This window comes from Sabethes cyaneus, chromosome 3 (assembly GCF_943734655.1).
Source record: "Sabethes cyaneus chromosome 3, idSabCyanKW18_F2, whole genome shotgun sequence".
Classification (NCBI taxonomy): Eukaryota; Metazoa; Arthropoda; class Insecta; order Diptera; family Culicidae; genus Sabethes; species Sabethes cyaneus.
The window spans coordinates 145,678,486-145,697,593 of record NC_071355.1 but is presented as its reverse complement, the minus strand read 5'-3'; the positions used below and the strand labels follow the sequence as shown (position 1 = coordinate 145,697,593).

Genomic DNA, 19,108 nt, shown 5'->3' with positions numbered 1-19,108 from the left:
CGCTCTCCGGATCACACTTTCAATAACATCTTCTTGCCATAATTCTCTGCGCGATTCAAAAGGATAAGAGTGCCAGCTAAAAACGCAGGTAGCAGACTAATCTCAAGTTTTTTAGTCTTGACCTTGAAATGCAGTCATACATATATATTAATATTTTTTTGAAACGATGGTTCTGCAATTGATGAAGGGACGGTAGGGGAAAGAAAATGAATTTTTTTTTTGGAGAAAGAGGGGAAGAGCGGAAAGGAAGGGGGGGTATTGGTAGCTATGCTTAACAAGTAGTCATTTTCTCGCTCGGTGGTAATCTGCAATTGATGCAGGAAGCGGCACAATATGTGTCGATAACCCAACCAAACGCATCGCTATTCTTGAGAAGTGGATTTTGCGGTCTCCTTTTGTCCAGTGCCTCTATGATTCAAAGGTACAAGTACCAGCGAATCACATGCCCTGGCGGGTGTTGTGGGTTCGAATCCGGTTATAATCTTAGATTACAGCTTGGTTCGACTCATGCACCTTCCAGTATTGGACAAAAGGTAGGAGTCAAAATGACTACTTGTCAAGCATAGCTACCAATACCCCCCCCCCCTTCCTTTCCGCTCTTCCCCTCCTTCTCCAAAAAAAAAACGCAGGTAGCACATCACTCTCTTCTGGGTAGTTTTGATTGGCCGCGTCAATATGTACGAAAAACCGTACTCGTGCCATAGCTCTTCGCGCTCGACTGTATCGTAAGCTGCCCTGTAATCCACAAAAATATGATGCGTGGCCACGCTGTACTTTGCCGTTCTGAAAGATTTGTCGGTGCGTAAAAATTTTTATCCGGATTAGACGCTGTCGTGAGCCGCTCCTAACCGGGAGTTCAGACCCTCACTAGCTTGAGAACACGTCAAACCGTCCAAAGTCGCCTCTGACGTGATCGGAACAGACACAATTCCGGCAAATTATGGGGCCTCGGAGAAAACTTGGGCTCGAATCCGGTAAAAATTGGCTCCCATTAAAACTTGGTGCAAATCGCGGATCTTCCAGTTGGTAGAATGGAACGAACTGCTGACGCGGACCTATGAGTTTTGCTTTAATAATCCTCTCCTCATCTATTTTTCCGCTCTTTTCCCTTTACGTCTTGTTTCGCCCTGAAGGTACTGTAAAGCGATATCTGACTTCATTGATAAGTCAACACAAACAAAATCATACGGTTGACAGTTGACAGACGCCCATGATTGGCAAGGCTATTGCTCGGGCTAACATTCGGCATATGCAAAAATGCCTCTATCTCTGTCTGCATTCGACCTGCTTCCTCCCGGTTGGTTATTCGAACTCCGCTCCTACTGTTCGTATTTCTGCTAATACTATGAGGAGATAGCGATAGGAGTTGCTGGGTAGGAATCTAAGAACCACCGCAAAATTCTGCAGATCTTTTGATATCAAACGGAAGGTATTTCTATAAGGATTCCTATGGTGTGCTGTTTGTTTACGATTTACGGTGTTAGAAACAGATACATTCTAGCAGTTTTTGCCAAAAGAAAGGTATTTTATCCTATTTTTGTCGATATGAAGAGATGTAAAAGTTCTCCGGATTCCGTTGGAATAAAATTGATTTTTTTTTGCTACAGATAAGCTATTTCAACCAGGAATTCGATGGCAAGGTAATCGTTTCTGGAACCCTAAATCTATTAATTTAAAAATGAATGTCTACGGATTCCGCTGGGCTAGATATAATCCGATCGACAGCCATGTGGCAGGGGAACTGATAGTTCATTTATAAAAAGAGAAAAAATAGTGGTCCAAGGTTGCTTCTCAGTGATATGCTAGAGATGTTGCAGAACCAGTCGGAAGACGCGGACCAGATCTTCACACTCAGCGTAGCGTGCGTTAGGCACTATTGTAGCCATTTGCAGGACGGTGCGGCAACTCCCAGCTTATCAAGCATTGCAAGGAGGATACCGTGATCCACCCGATCAAACGCTGCCTTCAGGTCCATGTACACTGCGTCAGTTCGCACTCCTTCATTCATGGTACGAGACGAAATCAACGAGATTCGTAGAGTGAACGTTTTGAATAAAAAACTCATGCTGGTCTGAATAAATGTAGTTTTGACAGCTAGCGAACAAAGCGTCGTTCACGATTTTCTCGAGTATTTTAGAGCTGAAACAAAATGATGTAATCCCTCGATAGTAGTCGACGTTGGGCTTATCAGCCTTCTTGTGTGCAAAATAAAATAACGTCAGACCCGGCTTCTAGCGAATATTTTAGTTTTCTGAAGGTTTCCTTGCATTCCTAGGGTATACTGTTTAGTTAGAAGACGGTTGTAGGCTCGAATATCATTACAGGCACGGTTAAAGTGTCGCTTGGTGCTTTGACAGCGCGATCTTAGAAATGCGCACAGAACAGCAGATCTTACACGTTTCAATCGACGGAGATAAGCGATTCCTCTTGGAGGCTTCCGAGCGGATCGACGTATGGGAACGTAATCGGTGATTAAGCTGTTCAAGGAGCGAATTGATCAACAGTGATATCAACATCGGGAGAAAAATTATGATTGTCAGTTATCGCACCGATGTTCTGTGAATGACCGGCCTCTGGGATTTTTATCCACAGATGGTTAAGCGTTTTGTAAATTGGAGATGGGCCGATGAAGCACCTCAGCTTATATGAGATCGCGATCAACACACCACCGCCGCGAGATTTTCTGCTAGTCTGCTGGTTGCGATCACTTCTAAAGACGGCCAATGCGCTCTCGTAAAGCTGTAGCGAATGAATCCTCCCATCAAGCCAGGTTTCCATTAAGACGATTGAATCGTAGTTTGACTCTGTTACAGCAATAAGAAAAAGCCATCGATTTTGGGTCGAAGTCCGCGCACGTTCTGGTAGTAAATCAGAAGCGGATTGGAGTTCTGCTGCGGGTCAGACACAGCGCTGGAAACGGGGACTGCGTCATTGCAAGTATTGTTATAGGAGTTGTTACACTTGCCTGGGTATTTTTATAGCATTTTTAGTATTGAATTTAAGATTTCCTCTTCGTCTATTTCTTGTGGATCCTTACGAAATTAGTATCAAAATAGGCGGAAAATCTATAGAATTAAAATCTGCAATTCTAAAAATACCGATAGTCCAGTCCCCTTAACCGAAAACTCATCAATAACACTAAATGAAAAAAAAAATTGTTGATAGGTACCACATTTAGTACTTAAAGTTTATCAATTCGACTATTCGTTTGGAACCAAGCACATATTGGCCGATGCTTTTCACCTTTATCTATTCCACAGTCCCATAAAGCTACCTGATAGTAAAATTTATCGCTCCATATTACGCATTTGTTTTGCAGTTGGGTCACGGGCCAGTCGCACGACCAAGATAAGCTACCATAATACCTGTTTATGGTGTGTTTCGTTAGTTGGATTGAAATTGCAAACATTTGCGATGCTGCGTGCGGTAAAACATTGTGTGATGTGGTGTAGTAATGTGTGGCGGCTTAAAAAAAAGAATCCAATTAAGTAAATGATGCTGGTGTGGTGCGACATCACCAGTATGATAAAAGCCAGAAAAGCCGCTATGCATTATTTGAATGACCTTAGGAGTTTCTTAGCTTTCTCGGAATGCTATAAATTTTCTTTATTGATATTACTCCCTGGCCTCAGCTCCGAAAATAGACCATCATACTGGCATTAACTCGCATCCAGCATCATTAATTTTCCTGCTATCATTTTCAATTATTCATGCACCCCGCCATAAATCATTGTAGATACTGTAAACTTTGCTCCATATCTACACTCATTCACTTACTTACATGGTGACATTCTTCTTGATGTCGACGGAGACGCCAGTCATAACCATCTCTCTTCATATATCTCGGCAGATGGGTTCCGATGTACGCGTACATCCTGCTCCTATCATCGCCGGGAAGCAGCAGAATGAAAGATCTAAAGATTGACCGCCGCTCAGCGATAAAATGCTGCAGCCGAAGGGATACCGGTTCCGCATTGATGGTGGAGATATGTGCAGGATAGGAGTTGCATGCAAGGACCTAATGTCAGGTGCAACACTACCTTTCGGCGGGCGGCCAGTGTCGACAGAGATGTGATGAACACCTGATCGAAGCTGGCTGCGGGAGAAGCTGCCGGAATTACTGCTACTGCTGTTGACGCTGCCTGTATATCATCCGCATCTGGATGTTTGTGGCAGAAAACGGTGTCCTACATTTTGATAGATGAGCAAACATAGATCAACCGTCAGCAGAATGATTTTATGAAGTAGTGAGGTGGTTGAGAACAAACTCTCTGTTGCAGAGTCCCTCTTTTTTTTTTGAAAATTTATGTTTGAACAAATGATTCTGAGACTTAATCAGCAAAAATGCAGCGTAGATGGCTGTGAAGCGTCAATCTGTCGATCATAGTTTGAAGTTTGTTGAAAAACGCAAATAGTCGCAATTAACAGTACATAAAGCTTTCAGCTAACGTTTGCATTCACGCTTTGTAGGTTTACAAACAAATAGAATATATTGGATACGAGAAATGAGTTGTCTAAAGACTATATTTGAAAAAAATTCTTCTTGTTTAATCTGTTTTGTTGAACAACCCCACCAAAAAACTGCAATTCGCACGCAATCGTACCTTCGTGTACCCCTTCACAATCCTCCGAACGATATGAATCAATGTTATGTAATCAATTGGATATATCTAGGTCCAAAATGTAATATCCCCTTGGTTGACATCATTCCTTGCACCCCGACATTACACAACAATTCGAACCCACCCATCAACGGAATGCCACCGACTGACTGACTGACCGTTCAATACGCCAAGAAAAGCTATTTTATCATCATCATCGGTAGCACCAGCACCAGCAGCAGCAGCAGTAGCAACAGAAACAGCAACATGAATCACTCGAAACGAACACGAAAAACGAAAGGAATTGCTTGAACGGATTCCATTTTTCGCCTTATTTAACAATTTAATCGTTTTCCTCTCTTGTCCCCTACCTAACCAGACCCACGACGCTTTTCCCAGCACAACCGCCGCCGGCCGTTCCGAGTGATAGGTAGCTACTGCTACATCAACCAGCAGAAGCAACAAATCTTTGTGCTTCCTGTCCCGATCCCGACCGACTCGTGCTCAGCTTTATTTCATATCCGTTTATACCTTTCCCTCTCGTGAAAAATAAATACGCCACGATTTGCCGCCCTTCCCATACTCTATACCTAGCTCTTTTAGTCTTTTAGGCAGCCAGCGCTGCCGGATCGTGTTGATCGTTTTCGTCGCTAGATCCGTGCTAGAGCAGTAGAGAGGAAGCAAGGCGAGCGGATTCCTACGTCTTCAATCGATTTTCTCGGTTTTAATTTGATTTCGGATCCGGTGCGGCAGAATTGTGCAAAGATAAGACATTTACCGATATTTTCTGCTTGCCGGTGTGCTGCTTTATTTAATTCCTCCGAAGCGAGGAAAATCCTACGCAAACAGGGCTCTCTTGGAATACCCGAAAATGGTTATAATTGATGTGGTTTAGCAAATTGCGAGTGCCGGCAAATGTGAAATCCAGCGGCGTCGCACAGATTTGCCCTGCTTGGCGGTTGTTATTTTGTCATGGCGGTCGCAGCAACTCTTCGCAACATTGCTTCCGGTTCGTCAAGCTCTCAACGATGATGAGGGTGGCTTAAAAAGAGATCAATCGAATGGAAATTGATGATTGTGATCGAATTAAAAGCAAATCCTTGCTCTTTTAATTAATTTGGTAAATAACCAGCAAACTATGGGAGGAGATGATACAATTTGCTGAGGACTACGGATAACCACCGGATAAGGCCAATAAGTAAACCAATCCGGATTGATTTGCTTACTGCCATTTGCTAATATGCCTACCTATAATAGACATTCATTGGGATGTACGAGAGCTCGCAATTCAACCATTGATTGCAATAAGAGGCAGATGTTGTGTGGTTCTCATGGCTGGAGTTTTGCGCTGCTCGTTACTTTGTTGAAGAGAAAGACGCATTTCCTTAGTTGAATCCAACTTACTTGGTGGCTTTTGTGCTGCTCAACTTCCCAATTGAATTACACAATAGCAATCTAAAAAGCACTATCATCATCATCATCAAAGAGATATTTCGTAGCATCTCTATAAGTATCTCTCAACATGACCGACATAGGGAAACCGTAGAAGTGGCAATGCTCCGCAGCGGATGACATCATATTCGCTCGTCTTCGCATGTAACAGAACCGTCGGACGGCAAATGTGTCCCCCCCCATTGAACGCATTCTTGACAAACATCAATTTGATTTACGTTTAATAGTGGCAGAGTACTGCTGTTTACAACATATGCTTATGCTCAATTGACAGCGGTTACTGTTACTGTATGTTGTGATGACTTGAAAGTTGAACGGAATAGTTTCTTTCGCCTTGTAACGTATCAAGATGATTCAATTGGTTGATCTGCTTGGCATATTATGAGCATATCGGTTCCAACTTCAACTTAAATTGTGGTCATCAAGATTGCGTAAGAATCTGACGAGAAAAAATCGTAAGGTTCAACAATACTAAATAATACCTAGATCAACATATTTTTTATAAGTAGAGTTAACTTTACGTTTACTTTATTGGGGTGCACTTTAGAAGTACGAGAAATGAACATTTAACGAATAATAAATAACAGGCACTGTCAAGAGTGAACTAAACAGCCATTCTCATATAAGCACGCTTTTACTTCCCAGGCCGTGGTTCGACTATCCATACACCTGCGATTTCGTTAACTTCGATTCTGCGAAAAAGTGCCATCAGAACTCATTGACACTGTACGCACCTCGGTATAAAACATTACCAACCGAGCACTATTTCTTCACCATGTTACTAACGCACATTGAACTATCGCAGCGTATCAGGCAAAGAATGTCAAAGTGCAGTGTGAGCGAAAAAAATGTAAACAAGAAAAGGAATTAGGAAACGCGGAACGCGAAATCTATTTATATTGTTTCTTAAAAGTTTAATTAAAAATAATTCAGTTGTGGGAAGTTATATTCTAAAAGTAAATTAGAGGTAAAATACGTACGCTATTAGTGGTGTACTTAAAATTAGTTTAAAGACACTTATACTTAGGTTCAAATTGGAAACTTAAAAGTATTAGTACGGTACGGTGCTCAACAGTACGGCTGATTAAGTTACGGTGAGAAACTAGATTACACATTTAAATTTATATTTACAAACAGTTAAATGACTAGATAACCACGAATGCGAACACAGAGCAAAAGAATAAGTTACGGACAAAGACAATAAAGGAAATTGAAGCACTAAAACGTATAAATATAATTGTAAAAACCTAACCCTAAATTAAAACATATGCCCAGTTAGCTTCGTGATACGATGCTGGCCTAACAAGCCAGTCGTCGTATGTTCGAAACTCGGCTGAGTGGTGCTGCTATAGAGTCAGTAGGATCATTGCACTAGCCCCGTATGAGTGAAATCTATTTTTTGAATGATTTTATAATGGTAATCATAGATTTTAAAGATGAAAGTAGAAAGGGTTATTAGTGTGTCATGTAATTAGTTGGTTATAAAATATACGTTTGCAGAAAACTTAAGTACTAACTTTCTCACATAAAACGTACTCATAGTAATTACCAAAAAGCAAATCTTTGTATTTCGAGTTACTTTTCGAAGGTTACCAGTTTGATACCTTTTGCCAAAAAAAGCAAAGCCTTGGGCTTAACCCGTCATTAGCCAGCTGTTAAAGTACAGGAAAATTACAGCACCAGTCTAACGATCCTACTGACTGTCTAGCAAGCACCGCCTAGCTGAGATTCGAACATATGACGACTGGTTTGTTAGACCAGTATCGTACCTCGAAGATAACTAGGCGGTGTTTTACCTTTTGCCACTATTACATAAATCACACCAAAAACATTAATCTGGAAAATTTTTAGAAGAGAAACAAAATAACCGAACCCATGCAAAAAATCAATGTTGATCTCTGGATCATCGCACTTACCGTCCAGAAACCTTGTTTTTCCCTTTTTGAAACTGTGCAGATACAATGCCCTGACAAACGTCATTAGTATTCTCGCCCTGCCCGAGCCATCGGGTATTATTTTCAGTTCACTTTTTGACCTCAAAACTTGTTTGCGACCTCCGCCGGTCGGCCGGCCTCAGGGGCTGTGCTGGAAGTGAAACTAGCAAACTAGCAGAGCATGATTGTACGCAGTTTGTTTTCTCTTGGCCATAACCAATTTATGATATCCATTTCACACGAGGAAATCTGACCTGCCAGTGATTCTGGCACTGGTTTTCCCACCGATTCGATACGCTCTTCGGTTTCGGTCTGTGAAAATAAGTGTATTTTTCCACGCTTGATAAATTGCCAACTCTTTCAACAACGCTTCTGGTGTTTCTAGCACACCAACAGTGGCAAGCTTGCCATTCAGATAACTCTACCTAGTGACTGATTCGATCTCTTTTCATTCAGGAAGGACTAAACTAGAAGAAAACGGTGAGGTTCCAAATGCGGCATAAGCGCATTGAACAAAACGATATCATTTGTTGTGCCATATTTGCTCTTTGCTTGTCAGAATGGTTCTTGGCTAGTACCCTCTTATCCGAGGTTGTACTTTTGTTCCATTTTTGGCTAAAATACAAAATATATTTTATTCATCCCCAACGTCTTGTATCCATTCATAATAATTTGTTGTTAGTACGTTTGCCAGCCAAGTTTCGAGGCTTATCCGTTTTGTTATTGATTTTTAAAGCTCGACTAAGCCGAAAAAAGCGAGTTTTTCTTTAACTGCCAACCAAACAAAGTTTCGATCCATGAATACCAAACCTACTTCTAAAGTAATCTGGTAGCACTACACATAGGTTGGTTTTTTAAGCTGATTATAGGTGTGCAGAGTTTTGATTTATTTCTGTAAATGCATTACGACCGATAAACCGCGAGAGTAATAAATTTTGACAATTCTGCTTTGGCGACAAATAAAAGGCAAAACTAATGAATCAACCGCAAGATCCGATTATATGACCACACGTCGAGTCCAGTTGATAGATAATAAATAACACATCTTTTATTTCCCCTCTAATCTCTTTCCAGCCGATGAAGAGTACCTCAAGTTCCAGGGAAATGAATCGACGATCGACTATTTCAAACTAGTTCTTCGGGATGCCACCAGCAACAGTTTGCTGGTGGGTGCAAGGTAAGAGCCCAGCTTATGCTGCATTACTTTTTAAGCCACATTTCTTACCACGACAGCAGGGCACGTATTTTAGCTTGATGACACATCTGAAAGCCACAACATATTTATATTGTAGTGAACATGTTTCTTTGCGTAAACAATTAATTTTCGATGATTCGAGTGGACATTCACGGGCATTTTATCGCGACAGGCATTTATACAGATGAATACGTAATTATTTTTTCCACAGTTGCATGCATTTATGGATTATCGTTTGTTGTCCATCGTTGATATTTGTTTTCGGAACGAAACGTCCCTTCAACACAAATCCGGAATCACATAAAATCCACGTTTATTTTCAGTGCTTTTGCATTTAATTTATGTTAAATTAATCATGATGTATTCGAATCGTTCAGTTTTGATGACAGTCGACTACAATCAATGAAATAAGTATTACAAATCTACAACATTTTTCACTAATCTGTTCAGAATGTTAAAAGACAAAGCTATAGCAGAATGTTTGCTTAAAATTTCATTGTAAAACGTGATTACTTACTTACCCAAGTAACATTTTTGTTGTATAATAGCTTATTAAACTATTGTACAGCTAATACCCGTGAAACAAGTGCTTGATAAGCTATTATACAACAAAAATATTTCTTGGGTACTTACTTACTTACTTACTTACTTACTTAATTACTTACTTACTTACTTGTCTTCTCGTTGTTACGTCGTCCTAATACTTACTTGTCTTTACGTCCTAACACAAAACCTGATGAACATAATTCCTCCAATTAACTCCAATTGTGGACTGCTACTCTCCACTTCCTTGGAAATCGTGTACTCGCAGTCAGCTCTCGTTCCTTCTAGTCTAACCATCTTGCTCGCTGTGTTCCTGAACGTCATGATCCTACTGGATTTGAGCACCATCTTCACAAGATAATTGTCAGGCATTCTTACCACATACGCCACCCACCGTATTCGTCCAACTTTAGCCACCTTTTGAGTACTCAGTTCGTTAAGGAGCTGAGCTACATGGTTCATCATCTCCCTCCATACTACGTTCTCTTGTACGTCGCCGAAGATCGTTGTTAGCTTGTGTTTCTCGAAAACTTTGAACTTCGCCGAATTTGAATCTCTTTGTCTCTTTGAATATTGTCCACGTGTCATTCCTGCAGAGAATAGCCACTGGAAACGAGCTATAAGAACTGCTAAAAGTCAGGAGCTAACAGCTGTGTTGGGCAATCCATCAGGTTGAACTAAAGGTATGAGCTTTTTTCAAAAACTGCCATTGACTCGAATGCAGCAATTGTCGAGGCTTTACTCTCCTCCATTCTGCATACAAAATTCTCTCCCGCATCCTGTTCCTCAGACTGAGGACGTTACAGAAAACCTTTATTGGCGAATACCAGTGCGGTTTACGAAAGGGACCAAATGTTCATCTTGCGACAAATCCTCGATAAACTCCAGGAATTTAACTTGCAGAGTCACCATTTGTTTATAGACTTGAATGCCGCGTAAGATTAAGTTGAACGAAATGAGCTGTGGCGAATCATGCTTGAACATGGTTTTCCAACCTGCAACTGCGTACGAAACTCGTACTCTTACTTACTTATTTACTTACTTATCCTGGTGCGATGTCCCTCAGAATTTGACCTGCATAATAATTTTCCGCCAATAAACTCGGTCCATGGCTACCCGTTTCCAATGTCTCCACTGTGCCATAGTTTTTAGTCATGCTCCACTTGCCCCAGCCATCGAGCACGCACCTCTGCGTCTGGTACCAACCGGATTCGAGACGAAAGCCATTTTTGCGGTGTTGTTGTCCGGCATTCTCAAAACATTCCCCGCCCATTGTACTCTTCCTGCTTTAGCAACTTTCTGGATACTGGGTTCGTCGAAGAGCTGCACCAACTCGTGTTTCTTTCTTCTCCTCCATGCGCCGTTCTCAAATAAACCGCCAAAGATGGTCCTAAGCACACGATGTTCAAAAACGGCCAGTGCTTTCAAGTTCCCGATGCGTATTGGTCACGTTCGGGCTTGTAGAGGACTACCGTTTTGTGCATGGTACATTTGGTACGGAAGTAAAGCTTATCAGACCTTAGAGGGAATTGTGTAGTCCGTAGTAAATACGATTTCCGGCAGAAATATGTTTGCGTATTTCTCTGCTACAGTTGTTATCCGACGTCACCAACGACCCGAGCTATACAAATTCGTATACCACCTCGAACTCGTCCCCGTCGACTACCACACTAGTGCCTATGCGAGCTCAATCGCGCTCGCTTCTTCCTGCTAACAGGTCCTTGGTTTTAGACGTATTCACCAATAATTCAACCTTTACTGCTTCACGTTTCAGTTTAGTATACTGCTCAGCAGCTGCCTGGTACGTCCTTCCAACTATGAACACGTCGTAAATGAAACAGATAAATTGAATAGATTTATTGACGATAGTCCCTCGCATGTTAAAACCCGCACGTTTCATAACACCTCCTAGCGCGATGTTGAACAGGAGACAGGAAATACCATCACCTTATCGAGGTGTCCTGCGCGTTTCAAATGGACTTGATATAACGATATCCCCACACCGCACTGTACACCATCCATCGTGGTCTTACTCAGTCTGGTCAGCTTTCCGGGAATGCCGTCTTCGTCCATAATTTTTTATAGCTTTTTTCACGGGCGATCATACGTGGCCTTGAAATCTCTGAATAAGTGGTGTGTAGCGACATGGTATTCGCGGTAGCTTTGGAGGATCTGCCGCTACATCAAAGACTTGGTCCGTTGTCGATTCCCGTCCACAAAAGCGGTTTGTTAATTTCCCAAATATCTACTTGCTAGCGACGATATTCGGCGAAAGATAATCTGAGGAAGCACTTATAGGTGACCGCTCGCTATCCTACATTCCAACTTGTCGCTCTTTTTGTATATTGGGCATATTACACCCTCCTTCCACTCCTCCGATAGCTGTTCTGACTATCTGTCAGTGACAAAGGTAGCTAAACCTATTCGGGCTCATCTTGATAAGCTCCGCTACGAAGTCATATTCACCAGCTGCCTTGCATTTCTTGAGTTTGCTTGATGTCTTCTGCCACTTCATCTATTATGGGAGTCGGCACATTGCCATTATCCGTCGTTCTGATGAAGACCTTTCCCCTGCTGTCTTCGTATTCCATCTCCGTGCCATTCAAGTGTCCATTGTAGTGCTGCTTCGACCTTTCGATCACCTCAAATTCATCCGACAAGATCCCTCCGTCTTTATCCGGACATGTTTCGGCTCGCAGCATAGAGCCTTTGTGGGATACGTTCAGTTTCTGGTAGAATTTATGCGTTTCTTGAGAGCGGTACAGTCGGTCCATATCCTCGATCTCTATTTCTTCCAGGTGGCGCTTCTTACCTTAGCTTAGACAGATTGCACATACCAAGGGTTGCACTCAGTGATTAACTCGAATCATTGAAATTGCGCAATAATTCAAATGAATGGTGTTGGGAGTGACCGATCATTCTCACTGCAAAATTCAGTAACTCGGTGGTGCTTCTTATCCCGGAAAACCCACATTTTAACGAGTCTTCTCATCGAACATCTTTCTTGCATTCCTCATCGAACCACTCGGTACCCCAACTCCTTCCAGTGATATCTTCCGCTGCATCTTAGCTCCGAATTTGCTGGTGTCACAGCCAACACCAAGGTAGACAAATTCGTCAACTACCTCGAACTCATCGTCGTCGATCGTTACGTTACTACTCAAGTAGCGTCGCTCGGCTTTTGTTCTGCCGACAGGCAAGTACTTTGTTTATTTACCTTCAACCCAATGTTCGAGGCTTTGCACTTTATTCGGGTTTACTTTCCAAACCGCGCCAGAGATGTTCTGCCGATATAGTTCTGCGGCATAGAAGACAAAACAGACCTTCACTTAGACGAATGAACTCGACAACCCACAAAAAATCTTTTACAGTACTGTGTACCATTCAGCATAGTCTAGAGCAGTCAGCTTCTCGGGCAATCGTCTCGTCCATGATTTTCCGCAGCTCTTTGCGGTCGATAGTATTCTATGCGGCTTTGTAATCGGTGAATAGATGATGCGTAAAAACTCTGTATTCATAGCCATTTTCTCGCTTAAAGTTTGTCGGTCCTTAGACGAAGCCGGGTTAGTAAGTTTCCACAAATGTACAATTGGTGAGAGTCGGTGGAAAATTATTAGAGAAATCACTTCGTTGACGGCATTCAGGGTAGTGATCGCACAGTTCAGCTTGTCGCCTTTCTTAAAGATCGGGCAGATAAACCCATCTTTCCAACCCTTCATTAGCTGTTCTGTATCCCAAATTCTCACAATTAGTCGGTGAAGACTTTTTCGGGCTCATTCTAATAAGCTTCGTTCTGATGTTCTCCTTCCCAACCGATTGATTGTTCTTCATGATTGTTTAATGGCGTCCTTAACTTCGGATACCGTCGAGGCTGAAACGATTGTTTCACCGAGAAAATTGCTTTCCTCGCTCTTACGGTCCTCTGCATGGGTGCCAATCAACCGTGCGTCGAAGTGCTGCTTCCTCCTTATCCGTTGAGATACTACCCTTCCCAACCCGGCGAGATACGGTCCATCTTATCGCGGAAGAAAGCCTTGCCAAGATGCGTTGATTTACTGGTAGAACTTTTTAGATTCTTAAGAACAGTGAAGCTGCTTTAACTCTGCTTAACCTCGAGAGGAACTTCGTCCAGTTTATATCTTTCCGGCAGCGCAGCTTCGAGTGAAAGCGCGTAGTCTACGATGGCGTCAGGCTGCTTCGTATGCCCGAAATTTAACCAAAATCGGCATCGGCACCGAATGCAGAATTTTGGGCACATCGTAACCATCGCTAGATAGTAGTCCCAAGTAACAATATGAGTATTATTAGACACATTTAACGGTTCCACTAATCGAAATTGGTGAAAAGAAAACACAATATGAGCGCAATAAAACTATGGCCTTATTCTTGCAGGCGGCAAAATCCATAAGGCTTAGGCCAATTTCGTTGGTCATCTGGAATGCGCTGAACCATCCAATCAACAGTTTGTATTCCTCCGCTTGGCCGACCTGAGCGTTGAAAACTCCGATAAAGATCTTTATGCTGGCATGGTTTGGGCAACGGTCGTACTTTCGCTCGGATTGCCCATAGAATTCCTCTTAGTCGGCGTCGGAACTTTCTAGGTGAAGGCTGGGCACGTGGGTGATGAACCGATTTTTGATTCTTAATCTGCACATTCGGTGACTGACTACATTCCGATCCCCAATCAGCTGCTTCTAACGGCTTTTCAATACATCGAAGAGCACTTGAGTAGTTCTCCCTTGGCAGTTGAAAGATCCGCAGTTCCACGTCCCACGTTTCTAATCCATACTCCGACTCGCACGCACTGTTTATTGTTTCACCATGAAAATCAGACGCCTTTTCGAGCCGCTCCTACCGCTCGTCAGCTCGAAACTCACTATAAAGAACCACAGTGGGGTCTGCTTTATGATTACAAGGATGCGAGGTACTGGTCGTTGTCAGCGTTGAGCCGGGGTGACCCGTGTTGTTTAAAGCAGTCGTCTTCATTCTGCGATCTTGACCTACTCGTCGCCGATTTCTCAGGCATCTCATGAGTCGCAAGTCGCCGTCGACCTGGTCGAGCCATCTTGCATATTGGGTTCTTCTGTCCGTGCTGTCGGTGGAGTTGTTGATAAAACCCGTTTTCGTCGGACTATCGTCCGGTATTCTTACGACGTATCCGACCTAGAATAGCCTACCGACGTACACCAGATGTACGACGAGAATCACTCCAAGCAGTGCCTGCAGCTCGTGATTCATTCGCTTCCGTCACTCTCCGTTTTCAGTTTGTACTCCGCCATACATCGTCTGCAGCACCTTCCGCTCGAACACTGGTAAAAGTACGTATGTCTTTCGTGGTTAGTGTCACAGCTTCAGGTCCATAAAGAACTACCGGCCTAATGAGAGGTTTGTACAGCTTCGTACGGTGGCGTATGCTTTTTGATCGCGGTGTTTTGCGATGGACAATGTAGGCACAGAACAGAAGTGCAAGTCCGAACGCTTCGGCGATCAAAACTGGTAACAGAGTCTTCTTTGTTTTTATTTTTCTTTGGAAAGGTTTTCGCATAGAAGCGCATTCGTATGCGTTCGTGTGTTTTCGTGCAAAAAAGTGACTCGCTCCCGCCAGGTTCGCTAGTATCTGTTGAAAGTAGTAGTAGTACGTGTTTGTATTTCTACTTTCCCTTCTGTTCTGTGATGTAGGCCTGATTTCTTGCTTCAATGCGCCACTGGATCTTCTTACTAGCGTTGTTGTCCGCAGCCACCAGCCGTCTCAAATACACGAACTCATCTACTACTTCTAGTTCCTCGCCGCCAACAGCTACCATCCGTGAGAGGCACACGTTTGTCTCCTTTGAGCCTCTTTCTATCATGTATTTGGTTTTCGACGCATTTGTTTTTGGCCCAGTCCTCCTAAATTTCACTTTCAGTCGGGCGTAGATTGGCTCCACTGTCGCAAACTTCTTGGCCTGCCCTATAACCCAATTTAGCAAACTACCCTGGAACCGGAGAAGTAAATCATGGTCAATCTATGTAAAGTAAAACCTGCCATATTGGTTAAAAACTAGAACGGCTAACGGTGGCATAGACTATCAAAAAGAATGTGCGGCCCAATTTCTCCAAGAGTGCGCGCAACAAAGTAAAAAGTAAACAAAAGCGTAATTAAATCGTTTATTCCATATGTCTTGAGGCGCAGAAAACGAAATTAACTTATGAAAGCATGATTTGCAGAAAAACGCCACAGCGGGTTCTTCTAGAGTCGGTGCTGCGAGAGCAAAGGTCTCGGAGCACGCATTGCTAAGCGATGAGAATGTGAGCGATGCTTTCTGCTTAACCAAAGCACTTGAGTTTACGAATGCGCTTGCGAGAATGCGATCATACGCAGGAAAAAGAACAGATAGGGCTCTCACGCGCGGACGCAGCGCTATTTGACAAGTGACAAAATAAGAGAAAACGACTCTCTCATGGAGAACTTGCCCAGGGAAATAGAGAAGGTGGGGAAACTCCCCCATTTCGGTAGGTTAGGTTAAGACTCGCTGTGTAGAGAAAATATACGATAGTTGTTCTTGAGTAGTCCAGCCGATTGGTTGGCACATAGAGAAGATGCGTTTTACTCATTCGACGCTGTTCCCCAAATATTAAAAACTCAAATTGTTTCTTGCGTTTCCGAAATCAATTTGAGTAATACTTTGAAAAGAGCCGGTACCGCTGCACCATTTCTTTGTACATTACATTGCTGCATATATTTTGGTACTTTTGTTATTTGAGTTTTTTTTCTGTTTCATGGCGAGGCGTGTAGCGATTTGATGATGACAAGCAACTTATTTTCAAAGGCTCCAGTTTAACGAAAATTTACAAACGCTTGTCAATAGTATACTCCTTATCACTCGACGACCAAAATAATGCCCAACCTGAAACGAATATATGCAATTTGTTGCTCAAGTAGAGCAACGATAATTAAACCATTAGCAAAGTTTGTTCCATGCATTTTACAACATGCACTCAAGCAAAATAGTAATGTTCTGCTCACAAAAATATCATCCATTCTGAATGTAGCAAAAAAATATAGAACAAAGACCAATGTCTCAAATGAATACTACCGATAACTACATATAACTTGTACATTGCAAATGTTTGGGACATGCTATTATACCTACTTACTATATACCAACCGCTTGCACAGACAATTATTCCCGCCTACCGACGATGACGTTTCGAAGCATGCAATGCATGCAGTTGGCTTCAGCCGCAAATCTAATATTCATGATCGGGTTATCGCTAAGCATCGGAACCATGTTATATCAATATCCAATTTTCGCATCATCACAGAGCAAAGACAATTTTCGCTTCCGCTCGCGATACTGTCCTCCCGTGGTTGACGGTCGACGCGCGGTGTCTGAATTATCGTTGAACGACGACGCTTTCCTACAAATTGCCTTAATAGAGTCATAAAACTTTAGACTACTAAAATCGATAACAGCTGCAGTGAAGCGAAGTTGTATTTGTGTACTACCACCAGCGCCGGAACGACGACGATGACGACGACAACCGAGTTCATGTACAAAGCCATAGAAGTGGCAATCCATAAACTAGCGACTCCTAGGATCATCTCTTTCCAGTAGTAGTAGCAATAGGCAGCACCGACGGTTTATGTTGATATTATTACCGTAATAACGACGTAAACGTTATATCAAAATCATGTTGAAGCGCTTAAGCTGCCTCTGTTTTCCTTTCGCACTGCCAACTTGGCTGGTTGGTTGGTTGTGTGCATGTGCAGCGACACTTAAGCCGTGCATCGTCACAGGAGGAACTCAGCACGTCGTCGTTTCATTGAAACAAAATTCCTCCCAGCTCGATTATTTCCCTTCCAAATGACTTCCAGCCGAACGCGACACGTTGCACTTTCGATTGCCTTGCGGAAGGGAAGAAATGCCTGCCACCTGCCCACCGACCGACGACGCCAAAGGATTGGAACTTTTTTTTTTCGTGGCACGATCCTGCAAAGAAAGCTTTTACACGTTGTTCTCGTACGTTGGTTTCTCGCTGTACATGAGTAAAAGAATATAAAATTATGTGAGAAGCCATTAAAAAAGTTAAAACGAACGCGACTAGCACGCGGACACATAAGGTGCGAAATTAATTTCCACAATTTCCATTCTGCACCGAGTCTAGTAACTGCCATGACAAGCTATTAAATAGTTTCTGTGCTGCTTTCAGCAAATTGAAATACATTCTAATTAATAGTGTAGAGCAACTACCGTTCAAATGAAGGGTTCACTGAAACCGAGATGCGGAAGGCTGTTTTGGGTCTGATTTGGGATGTTGGATTTTTGATGCTGAATTCACAGTTCTGTACAAAAAACTGCACAGGATTTTTTAACTAGTCCATATCGCTTTTCGTCTATTGAATTTAGGAAAGAATAACAGGAAAATTTCATTTATCACTTGCTGCATGAATAGCCAGACGTCTGATCAGCCGCGTCGGTTTGTCCGAAAAACTGTCCTTGAGCAGTTTCTGTCAAAGCTGTTTGCGCTCGACTATATCGCATGTTGCCCTAAAATTCACGAAACAATGATCCGTGGGCACGTTGTACTCCCAACGTTTCTGGAAGATTTGTTGCAGTACTTCTGCGTCTTTGGTTTGCAGTATCCCGAGCTCCCATAACGTTCGGCTGATATTACCCTACTTTTGCTCTTTTGCTATTGAATAAACGATGTAACAAGAGCTGGGAGAACACCTTGATTGACGTTGATCAGCGTAACGCTTAAAGTTATTACAGCAATCGAGCCGATCGCCCCTTTTGTAGATGGAACAGTCCACATCTTTCATCATCTCCCCTGGTAGTTTCTTCTCCTGCCAAATCCTTGGAATTATCCAGTGAAGTGCCGTTGGTAAAGATGCTTTACCGTCTTTGAAGAGTTCTGCTGAGAGTAAGTCCTTTCCGGTGGCCGTCAGCTGTCCGATTTCTCGTTTAATCTCTTCAAGGTCGAAAGTCACGATGTTGTTATTGCTCGTAGGCGGTAGGTCCTAGGTAAACTTGCATTCCGTTTCCGTCTGATATATCGCCACCTAGGTCATGTGATTTTGCGGTACTGACTGGATTGTTTTTCTTAGTGGTACGGTCGGTCAAGCCGCATAGACCGGACAAGCCCAACTCTTTGAATGCTTCTAAAACAAACACAATGTTGAAAGAGTGACTTCATGAACTGAGCGTATGACCAAGGGTCAGGGCCTAAACTAAAAGGAGTTGTGGTCATGATAATAATAGTTGCCCGAAATCATAATAAAACAGTAAATTTTATATCACTACTTCAAATTAAATCTAAAATTTTAATATTTGTGTGCCATGACGCTACTATAAATCCTCTCATATCAACCTTTAAACATTGGTTTGTTCCAATATTCG

General features: G+C 42.6%; 1 protein-coding gene across 4 annotated transcripts in view; it reads left to right on the top strand.

The window, feature by feature from the left end:
* Positions 1 to 19,108, top strand: part of LOC128744518 (semaphorin-1A) — a 422,529-nt gene that overhangs the window by 266,111 nt on the left and 137,310 nt on the right. For all 4 annotated transcript variants that reach the window (XM_053841582.1, XM_053841579.1, XM_053841583.1 and 1 more), the window contains exon 3: positions 9,062 to 9,164. In XM_053841582.1, the coding sequence (XP_053697557.1) occupies positions 9,062 to 9,164 (103 nt within the window). The remainder of the gene's footprint in view (positions 1 to 9,061; positions 9,165 to 19,108) is intronic.